At 51.2% G+C, this 11,027-nt stretch overlaps 3 protein-coding genes across 4 annotated transcripts in view; 1 reads left to right on the top strand and 2 right to left on the bottom strand.

Moving 5' to 3' along the window:
* Window positions 1–5,032, bottom strand: part of Kbtbd4 (kelch repeat and BTB domain containing 4) — a 20,472-nt gene extending 15,440 nt beyond the window's left edge. The window contains exon 1 of the mRNA XM_026787799.1: window positions 4,982–5,032. The gene's annotated coding sequence lies outside the window, so the exon portion shown is untranslated. The remainder of the gene's footprint in view (window positions 1–4,981) is intronic.
* Fam180b (family with sequence similarity 180 member B) lies at window positions 2,271–4,029 on the top strand. The gene is given in 3 exon segments (XM_026787855.1): window positions 2,271–3,500; window positions 3,856–3,917; window positions 3,919–4,029. Coding segments are annotated over 3 exon segments (363 nt in total). The 5' UTR covers window positions 2,271–3,290; the 3' UTR covers window positions 4,010–4,029.
* Window positions 5,033–5,113: 81 nt separating the features above from the next.
* Window positions 5,114–9,908, bottom strand: C1qtnf4 (C1q and TNF related 4). 2 transcript variants are annotated; one of them, XM_005364194.3, is made up of 3 exons: window positions 9,468–9,908; window positions 6,868–6,983; window positions 5,114–6,261 (listed from the first exon to the last, which is right to left on the bottom strand). In XM_005364194.3, exon 3 carries the CDS (start codon window positions 6,254–6,256, stop codon window positions 5,282–5,284), a length of 975 nt encoding a protein of 324 aa, XP_005364251.1. In that variant the 5' UTR covers window positions 6,257–6,261; window positions 6,868–6,983; window positions 9,468–9,908; the 3' UTR covers window positions 5,114–5,281. The 2 variants fall into 2 exon arrangements, with proteins under 2 accessions (XP_005364251.1, XP_013208213.1); XM_013352759.2 differs by lacking the exon at window positions 6,868–6,983.
* Between the last annotated feature and the right edge of the window lie 1,119 nt (window positions 9,909–11,027).

The raw sequence follows: 11,027 nt of genomic DNA on the forward strand, positions 1-11,027 counted from the left end.
TGGCAGGAGTGGTTCTCCCACCATTGACGGTCAGAGGATGATTGGCAGGAGTGGTTCTCCCACCATTGACGGTCAGAGGATGATTGGCAGGAGTGATTCTCCCACCATTGAGTTCTGGGAATTATACTCAGGTCATCCAACTTGGCAGCAAATGCTCTTTCTGCTGAGCTACTCCCCCAGTTCCTCATGATCTTTTTTTTTTTTTTTAATATTTATTTATCATGTATACAATATTCTGTCTATGTGTATGCCTGCAGGCCAGAAGAGGGCACCAGACCTCATTGATGGTTGTGAGCCACCATGTGGTTGCCAGGAATTGAACTCAGGACCTTTGTAAGAGCAGACAGTGCTCTTAACCAGTGAGCCATCTCTCCAGCCCTCCCTCATGATCTTTAATGGGTAGAAATGGCACTGACTCAGGAGAGGGGTGCAGGGGTTGGAGGTGTTCCCTCCAAATTGGTCTATTTAATGGAGCTGTATGCTATAGTAGTAGACACTGTGATCTGTAGGCCTCTGGAGCTGTAATTCAGTTTTCACAGTCCTTAGGGTTTAGAATAGGTGATGGTCTTTAGTGACAACTGAGGGCCTTGAAACTACTGAAGAAAGTCCTTATCTCAGCAGACTGTATGGGAGCAGCTGATAGATCCAGGGGTCTGGGTGGGGCCAGAACCTCCATGTACTGTCATCCATCCAAACATCCACAGGGTTCTATGAGCCAAGTGCAGGAGCTATTTCCCTTTTTTTAATTGGTTTTTATTGAGCTCTACATTTTTCTCTGCTCCCCTCCCTGCCTCTCCCCTCCCCCTTCAAACCTCCCCCAAGGTCCCCATGCTCCCAATTTACTCTGGAGATCTTGTCTTTTCTACTTTCTATTTCCCATGCAGGCAGATTAATCCATGTAAATCTCTCTTATTAGTGTCCGCATTGTTGTCTAAGTTTTCTGGGATTGTGGTTTGTAGGCTGGCTTTCTTTGCTTTATGTTTAAAAACCACCTATGAGTGAGTACATGTGATAATTGTCTTTCTGTGTCTGGGTTACCTCACTCAAAATGTTTACTAGCTCCATCCATTTTTCTGCAAAATTCAAGCTGTCATTTTTTTCTGCTGTGTAGTACTCCATTCTGTAAATGTACCATATTTTCCTTATCCATTCTTTGATCCAGGGGCATTTAGGTTGTTTCCAGGTTCTGGCTATGACAAACAAAGCTGCTATGAACATAGTTGAGCACATGTCCTTGTGGCACGATTGCGCATCCTTTAGATATATACCCAAAAGTGGTATTACTGGGTCTTGAGGAAGGTTGTTTCCTAATTTTCTGAGAAATCGCTACACTGACATCTGAAGGCTTGCATTCCCACCAGTAATGCAGAAGTGTTCCCTTTTCCCCACATCCTCTCCAGCATAAGTTGTCATTAGTGTTTTTGATCTTGGCCATTCTTTCAGGTGTAAGATGGAAGAGCTGTTTACTTTTATGCCATCCATAGGGTTCTATGAGCCAAGAGTAAGAGCTATTTACTCTTAAGCTAAAGGAATCTATCAAGTTTCTGGACTAGTACTACAAAGTTGTCAGTAGAGTTATCAGAGGCACTTGGGAGCCACAGGTTCATCTATCTGCTTTCCCGCCCAGCTCTGCACGGCTAGCTTTACCCGAAATAATTACATGGAATTTAATTCTTTTAAATACTGCCTGGCCCATTAGTTCCAGCCTCTTATTTTTTTTTTTTTTGTTTTTTTGTTTTTTCGAGACAGGGTTTCTCTGTGGCTTTGGAGCCTGTCCTGTCTAGCTCTGTAGACCAGGCTGGTCTCGAACTCACAGAGATCCGCCTGCCTCTGCCTCCCGAGTGCTGGGATTAAAGGCATGCGCCACCATCGCCCGGCTCAGCCTCTTATTGACTAGCTCTTACATATTGATCTAACCCATTTCTAATAATCTGTGTAGCCCACGAAGTGGAATCACCAGGGAAGATCTTAACCTGCGTCTGTGTCGGGTGGGAGAATCCTGGCAACTGCCTGACTCGGCATCTTTCTCCCAGCATTCTGTTCTGTCTACTCCGCCTACCTAATTTTCTGTCCTATTAACCAATGAAATCAACACAAAACAGAAGACTCTTCCCCCATCAGCTTCCTAAGACAATGCTGCCTCCCCCAGCTACTCGAATGCTGGTTTGTTGGCTCTGTGTCTGTCTGCTATGTAGCTGGAGAACTGGACTTGCAGCTGATGCTTTTGGCAGCTGAGGAGCCCTGGAGGCTGGGCTGGACTGGGTGTCAGATTGGATTAAGTGTCCTAGCTGGCCTCTAGCAAGATGTTTTCAGTGTGAGAACAGATAGTAACATTACTGCTTGAGATACGTCCCTTGGTAGGGTCAAGCTGGATCTCTTATTAACTAAACAGCCCATCCATTTGAGCAAGAATATGATGCTACTGCCGAAACTGAAGAGTCCCCATCTTGAAGGGGTGAAATTAACCCCCAGGTGAATGAGGCCATAGCCAGCCCTTCCTTACACAGCACTGAAGACTGACACAAAGGAATGAAGTAGCGTCCTGTCGTGGAAAGTTGGATGAAGGAGCACAAAGCTTCTGGGAGGTCAGAGTTAGAGGACATGCTAGGACATTACAGTTCCTGCTGTGTGACTAGTCCAGAATCAGGATGGGTGGCTCTGAGCCTCACATGGCAGAGGAGGAACTGTGGGGCCTGGGGAGTGCTATAGTGGCTGATGGTGTAGAAACTCTATGGAGATCAGTTTCAGTGCTTACTGTTGTTCTGCGACTCTACCAGGGTGTTGTGCTAGCCATAGTAGTCATGTTGAATTTTTGCCAAGATGGCAGTCAGAATGGAATGCACCGGGATGAGATTCAAGCCTCAGAGGGTGACCACCAGCATGCATATATGTGCATTTGGAATAGGGGAGGGGACATGAGATGGTACCCACACACTTTTTTGTTAAAGATGCCTCCTGGGCAACAAAACTTTTCTGTAAGGCCAGGTGTTCAGAGTGATGGACAGCAGGGATCCAGTTCCCCTTTACTGCCTCAGGACTGTCCATGGACAGCATTGTCATGGAAGGTGGCCTGCAGGAGCCAGAGGGCCAGAAGTGATGCTTGAGGTCATTTTTCTTAGCCTGGATCATGGAGTTGCAGGGTCCAGGGTTTGGAAGGGGACTAAAGTTAGACCTGCCTGTGGTGGGGTCCAAGCAGCATGGGTCTTCCCAACTCCTTGCCCACTCTTGCTCCCACACCGGACACCTAAGGTCAGCCCACCCCTAAAATAGCTCCCCATGCAGTTCTGGGGATGGGGCTGGAACCGGACATCATGGGACAACTGTACATCCAGTATTAGAAACCAGGATCCACACATCCAGGCCATCGACAAAGGCTCCTCCCGCAGCAACATGTGCCCAGTGACTTGGAGGGTGCTAAGCCATAGTTACAGCAACTCCAGCATCTTCAGGAAGGGCTCCTCTTAGCATCTGCTTCTTTTTTTTTAATACATTTTTTTATTGTTATTGAGCTCTACATTTTTCTCTGCTCCCCTCCCTGCCTCTCCCCTCCCCCTTCAACCCTCCCCCCACCAAGGTCCTCATGCTCCCAATTTACTCAGATCTTGTCTTTTTATACTTTCTACTTCCCATGTAGATTAGATCTATATAAGTCTCTCTTAGTGTCCACATTGTCGTCTAAGTTCTCTGGGATTGTGGTTTGTAGGCTGGTTTTCTTTGCTTTATGTTTAAAAACCACCTATGAGTGAATACATGTGATAATTGTCTTTCTGTGTCTGGGTTACCTCACTCAAAATAATGTTTTCTAACTCCATCCATTTTCCTGCAAAATTCAGGCTGTCGTTATTTTTTCCTTAGCATCTGCTTCTTATAGGCCCATTATGTGTCTATCAGCTCCATGGAGCTAGTGAGGCTGAAGAGGGAGGTCTTTGTCCTCCTGGCACAGAAAACACTTTGGGACCTGTGCAAGGGTTTCTGTCCCCAGAGCCATCCCCCTTCATTGGGATCCTGACCCTTCCCCTTTCACTTGGCATTTCCTCTTCTTATTACCCTTTCCCTACCCTTGGCAGGGACTCCAGCAGGTTCCTGTGTCTTCCTATTCTGATCTCTGGCCTAGCTTGGCCCCTGGATGCTGACTACCCATGCTCATTCCTATTCTATTTTACTTCATAGACCCAGCTAAAGCCTGGGTTTAGGCATAAGCACAATGCAAAGGGCAAGACTGGCAGACAATGGTTACATGTATGTATGTCCAGAGGTCAGGATTGAAAGTGTGTTTAATACATGCTAAAAGCAAAGCAACCCCTAAATAAATTCATGTCAGATACTCTAACTCCTATCCTGGCAGTGCTGTGAAATACGGAATGCTTGTCACCCAGTCTTACACTCATTTCAAAGCTAACCAAGAATCTACGGTCTCTGAGACTGCAAAGTCCCCATGTGGACTGGGAGCATAGATTGGTCTTCGATGGCTCTAATTTACAGAAGGAGTAAAGGGAAAAGGTAGGGGAACATTTCCTCTGTGAAGAGGAAAGAAAAAAGTTTTCTTTTGTTTCATCTCAAGCCTCACATGTAACATCTTAGAGTAAGGAATAAAGCTGGGAGAAGCCCCTCGCAGAGAGACTGGTTCAGGCAGTGTAGGGTATGTATGTGTATTCTGTGTAGCTCTGTTCTGGCCTCCCAGAGCCCGTCTCATTTTTGTATCTATGAAAACTTACTCTAACACATGTTTTGACCACATCATTCAACCGGTTTTGAGAGGGCAGGAGGCAGGGCAAGCAGGTATCAGCCCTTATCTCAGTCCCATGCCCTACTGGAAGAAGGAACATGCTGTTTCCTTGAGTCCTGTGTTCCTAGTGGGTCAGAGTAGTGGGATGTTCCTTGTTACAGAGAGGCAGAATTTGGGCCTGAAGAAGAATGTCATTTGTCAGTGAGAAGTCAGACGGAGGGATGCACTTGACACAGATATGAAGGGGAGACTTACTTGAATTTAGGAGAATATGCTTCAAGCTCTGGTCATTCTCACAAAGCCTGACCCCCATCTAGGCCTTATGGGTTGTCCTAGTCTGGGTTGTTCTGTCCTTCCCGGGGAGAAGAGGAGGCAAAGGCATCACAGTCAAGACACAGGGCAGGGCCCTAGGGCTGACAGAGGCAGGCCCATTTTATTGGAAGAGTAGAGGCGCATTGAGCAGGTTGTTATGCTCGGGCTGGTGAGGCGTTCGGGCTGCGGTCCCGGCTCGGCATGCACACCCCACGGCCTTCCTGGGTTCCCCCAAGCTGAGGCTCAGAGCTCGGGGGGCTTGAGAGCCGGCGGGCCGGCGGCAGCGAGGTCGGGGTACACCAAAAAGCCTGAGAAGGTGATGTACTTGCCGTGGTTGCTGTAGGCGCCATAGCCATCATGGTCGTGGCTGAGCAGCCAGACGGCGTCGCCGCGCCTCAGCGGCAACATCACGCTCTGGCTCTGCATCTCGCGGCGCCTCGAGGCGCCGTCGTCGTAAATCATGGCCTGCACCTCGTCGCGGTTCTTCATCAGCTTCACCGACAGCGTCTTGCGCGGCAGCTTGCCCAGCGTGAAGGAGAAGAAATAGGCGCCGGGCAGGCGGCAGCGGAACACGCCGGCCGCCGCGTCGAAGTCGCCACCTATGTTGACCAGCTCGGTGTCGAAGGCCAGCGGCCGGTGGTGCGGCCCGGGGCCAGCGTCCGAGCCCACCAGGCTGCGCGTGCGCGCCGCCGAGAAGGCGGAGCGCGGCTCCGGGGGCGCAGCTCCGCGCGCAGGCGCGTCGGCGTCAGCGTACACCAGGTAGCCGCTGAAGGTGGCGCCGGGAGCACCCAGCGCGTATTGCGGAGCGCCGTGCAGCCGCAGCCACACCGTGTCGCCGTAGTCGAGCTGCAGCATGGCGCTCTGGCTGGCAGCGCGCCGCGTGCCCGGCCGCCGCTGCTCGTCGAAAGCCAGCGCCTGCACCTCGTCGCGGTTGCGCACCAGCATCACCGACAGGCTCTTGTGCGGGGCCTTGCCGGCCGTGAAGGAGAAGAAGTAGGCGCCGGGCACGCGGCAGCGGAACCGCCCGGTGGCCGCATCGAAGTCGCCCCCGATGTTCACGTACACCTTGTCGAAGGTCACCGCCATTTCCGACGTGCCCTCCAGCGGGGTGGTGCGAGCTGCAGAGAAGGCTGACCGCAGCTCTGGGGAGCCAGGGCTGGCCGGGCCCAGTGCCCAGCAGGCCGCCGGGCTTAGCAAACCCAGCAGGAGCAGCAGCATAGCACCTGGGAGGGGAGAGAAGACCCGGGCAGGGGAGAAGGGTTGGACAGTGCCTGCCTCCACCTGTAATTTCTCTTCCTAGCCTTGCTCTTGACCCATGACTTGCGCTGTTTCCCTTCACTAGGCCAGTACTTCTCACTTAAGGTGCTTCAGTGCCGGCTGGAGGGCTTATTATAGCACCCATACTTGTTGCAAGTCTACTAGCATCTTTCGCAGTCTGATTAGCTGACCAAGAGTTCACATATTCAGAATCACTGCATTAGGCCAGGCCTTCTCCAAACTTACTTTCTTTCTTTCTTTCTTTCTTTCTTTCTTTCTTTCTTTCTTTCTTTCTTTCTTTCTTTCTTTCTTTTTTTTTTTAAAGCTTGAGAATCCTTTTGCAAATAGGGCCTGCTGCACAAGCCGCAGACATGTTGACCTGTTCTGGTTAATGAGGTCCTCAGCCCTGTCCTCTCTCCTTCTCCGGGTGTTAGGGAGGCCTAAGTTTCCTGTAACCAGCACCTGCATTCCACTGCTTCCCCTGTGGTTTTTCTCCTCTCCTTGGCCCACGCTTCACAATAAACACTGGCTCTTTGTATCAGTTTCCACCATGGCAACGTTTTAACTCTTACCTGGGAATGATCGGCGAGAGCAGCTCTCTCACCCCTTCCTGACCTCTGACCTACTCCAGAGTCCCACCGGATCTCTGGACTCCCTTGGGTCCTTCCTGCACTGAGAAGGTCTGGCCCTACGAAACAAGGTAACAGTAACAAGGCACTGGAGAGATGGCTGAGCAATTAAGAGTGTTAGCTACCGTTCCCAGCACCACATGGCAACTCACAGCCACCTGTGATCTGATGCCCTCTCTTGGCCTCCATTGGCAGCTGGCATACATGGTACACAAACATACATGCAAACAGAACAGCCATAGTCAGAATTGTGTTTACTCTTTAAGGGCTATAACTCCCTCCGGGCCTTTATGTTTGGAGGCTGGTTCCTGTGGGAAGGAGGGCACCATGGCTGCTGAGGAAATGGAGAACAAAATAAAGTCCTGGCAGGGTTTTGGCAGGATGGTGAAGTCATCAGCTTCATTTGGTGGAATGGAGTGGACAGACCCACAGCGCTCTGACACTGAGTCACACCCCAGTCACCTTAGGCAATATTTTTTTAACTCTGAGTAAGACTTCATCCATATAAACAGCATGATGGAGGACCTCACACAAGCTTGTGGTAACATACCCAGACAGCAATTGTGAACAAGGTCTGTATAGGGACAGACCTACCCAGGTGTCCAGACACTTCTGTTCCTACCCCAGGGAAAAGTGACCTGATCAAGTTCTTTTTTTTTTTGTTTTTTTTTGTTTTTTCGAGGCAGGGTTTCTCTGTGGTTTTGGAGCCTGTCCTGGAACTAGCTCTTGTAGACCAGGCTGGTCTCGAACTCACAGAGATCCGCCTGCCTCTGCCTCCCAAGTGCTGGGATTAAAGGTGTGCGCCACCACTGCCCGGCCCTGATCAAGTTCTTTTTTTTTTTTTAATTATTATTATTATTTATTTATCATGTATACAATATTCTGTCTGTGTGTATGTCTGCAGGCCAGAAGAGGGCACCAGACCTCATTCCAGATGGTTGTGAGCCACCATGTGGTCGCCGGGAATTGAACTCAGGACCTTTGGAAGAGCAGGCAATGCTCTTAACCACTGAGCCATCTCTCCGGCCCCCTGATCAAGTTCTTGACCTAAGGTGTTAGTCTCAGTAAATGCTTGGTGGAGGCATTACCCGGTTCCTGGCGTCTGCTGCTGGTGGGGTTCCACCATGCTCTGAAGTAGGGCAGAGGTTTTGAAGCTTGAACACACAAAGGTTCCAAAGTGGAGGCAAGTGGGAAAGGAGCCTAGAGGCAGCCTGAGACATGAGCTTTTCTGGGAAGTCCCTGGGAGCGTGTGTAGCCTTGCATCTCTGCTGAGGGCTGGAACTAGGCTGCATTCCACGTCCCTAGCTGCTGGAGCAAATGCACTGCCCTTTAACTCTCACAAGAAAGACCCCAGGTCCAGGGGACAGCCGAACACTGCCTCCTCCCAGGGGGTACTTTTCTGATTCTCAGAGATGTCCTCTGGGTTACCTGGTGAGGAAGGGAGGCGTGGTGAGACCTCCACCTGCCAAGTGTCTAATCTATTCCTTTTTACAAACTATTTTAGACATTACAGATGAGCCCTCTCCCATCTTGTGGATGAGAAAGCTGGTGCTTAAGCAAGGGGTACAAGTTTTGGCTCAAGGTCATCCACGGAACACTAAGCTTTAAACAGAGGGTTTAAATTTCAGATTCGGTGCTTTTCTCTACTAGCTTTCCTTCTTACACAAAGGCATCTCTCCAGCCGATGCATTTCCTGCCTCTGACCCCTTTCGCAAAACCAGAAGAGACAAGGAATGAGTGCTAGAATCTCGAGTGAAGAAGGAAGCTTAGCAAGCAAGCAAGCAAACAAAAGCAAGCAAGACTCGCTGTCATTTTGTCTCCTGGAGGGTGGGAGTGCCCCCCCCCCCCCGCCCTGCGGCTTTCCTAGCAATCTGCTCTAGAAGCTCCTGCCCACCTCCTGCCAAGTCTGGGAGATCCATCAGTGCCAAAGGGTCTTCCCCTTTTTCATACTCTACTGCACGTGTCCCTGGACCCTGGATTCCTCCCTTTGACAACCCCTTTCCCCAGCAGGTCAGTGGGGGATGGGAAGGTGTCAGGTGGGTGTTGGAGCTCCAGCGAAGGAAATGGCTGCACAAAGCTCTGTCCAGGTAAAGCTCAAAATAGTCACCTTCAAAGAGAAAAACTGGGACAGAGAGAGAGCTGGGTAAACCCAGAGTCCTGGAACCAATGGGGAAGGTGCAGCGATGTCAGGCTGAGGGCATCTTCAAGCCCCAGCACCTTGCTCCTGGTGTCCCAGTTAACCCCGCTCTCAAGCCCCGCCAGAACCCCCTCCCTTCTAGCTTCCTTGAAAGTCCTGCATCCTTTTAAGAAGGTGAGCCCCGCTTTTACAGAAGTAGCCAATTAATCCTTTCTCGTGGGGGAAAAATATCCCAGAAATGGGTCCCCCTTTTCCGTGAGACCTGCCCTCCACCCCTTCCTTTGGAGTAAAAGCCCTTGAGCCTCTTTTATGAAATAGCGCCCAAATCCTCCTTTCCAGGAAAAGGGACCCGTTCCCTCGCGTAGAAGAGAAGCCTACGCCCCCGTCTCCTCCGGGCTGCCCTCACCTGGGTCGGCTTCGGTCGGAGCCGGCGATCCCGCTCCTCGAGGACGCCGGGACGCGCGCTGGTCGCCTGTGCTGAGGCTTGGCCCGGCCTGCGGGGTGGCGGGGTCTCGGGCGGCAGCGAGTGGCTACCCGGGCACAGGGAGGCGTGAGCGATGGGAAGGACAGCAGAAGCTGAAGCCGAGAACCGCAGGGGCGGGGAACAGGGGAGGCGGAGGAGAGAGCGGAGGACGGAGGACGAGGGAGGGGCGCCGAGCAGCAGGGCCTGGGGCACGACAACGAGCCTGCGCCGAGCGCGGGACCCTTCCTCACTCCGGGTCTTAGAGCTTTATCTTCAGGGTGCAGAGAGCAGGCGTCATTTATCCAAGTTAGCAGATGGGGAAACCGAGGCCACTGCAGAGGCCACACTAGGGGTGGCTCAGGGCATCCTACAGACCAGCTTTCCAGCTTGTATGTATGGGGAGAGAGGATGCGAACAAGACACGGACTGGGCTGCAAGGACAGAAATGGGTGAGGTTTTGTGTACGACAGACGTCCTGGCTGAGTGGCCTTGGGGAAGGTCTGAGGGTCAATGTCCTTAGTAAAGAAAGATGAAAATGCCCCACTTTTCCTTCCTCAGTCAGAAAGTGCTCCCGCGTGCAAACAAGGCTGCGGACCATCAGTTAGCACACCAGTCCTCCGAGAACAGGGTCCTTGCAGTGGACTGTTTTTCTGGAAAAGCGTTGAGAAGGCCGATAGGAAGTCCCTGTACGTGGCCTGGACACCCTGGCACTGACCTAGGAGTCCAGCAAGGCCTTGGAGCTGGGATCAGCATCTGCTCTTGTCACACTGACAGCCCCATCCTACCCTTGCTCCTGATCTCAGAATTGGCCATTCATCTCTTTATTAGGACCATCAGGCGTTTAAGATGGGCACAGCAACATAGCTTCCCAGAGTTAAACAAATACAGCGTAAACAAAAGTCACACACCTGAAAGAATAATACACAACAGGAATCAGGTTCAGAAGGGCGACCTGACTCCCCTGCTGAAGGTCCAATGTCAAGGGACATAGCTGTCACAGCTTAGCTCCTGGTCTCGCCCAACTCTCCTGTGCATGCATTCGTGTGGCTATCAGACCTGTGCCCTCCCCACTGGCACCCAAGGACGGTCTAGGTCTTCATTCCCCAGCACCCTGGAGGATCTTGAAGCCAAGGCCATCACTGTCGGGGACCGGCCTCGACAAAAACACCTCTTGCCAGGGTAGAGGTGTGAGAATTTAGAAATACCAGTAAAGAACACGGAGACGTGTGAGAAATAAAAGAACAGAAACCATAGAATAGTATCTAGAATAGTATCAGGAGGGCGTTCCAGTGAATACTGAAATCTGCCTGCATCGATTTTTCCTTACAGATGAGGTGGGGGAGAATGTAACAAAACACTTTATTTACAAAGGACAACTCAATTGCTTTAACACTCTGAGACATCTGCCGGGCGGTGGTGGCGCACGCCTTTAATCCCAGCACTCGGGAGGCAGAGGCAGGCGGATCTCTGTGAGTTCGAGACCAGCCTGGTCTACAGAGCTAG

This window comes from Microtus ochrogaster, assembly GCF_000317375.1.
Source record: "Microtus ochrogaster isolate Prairie Vole_2 chromosome 14 unlocalized genomic scaffold, MicOch1.0 chr14_random_1, whole genome shotgun sequence".
Lineage (NCBI taxonomy): Eukaryota > Metazoa > Chordata > Mammalia > Rodentia > Cricetidae > Microtus > Microtus ochrogaster.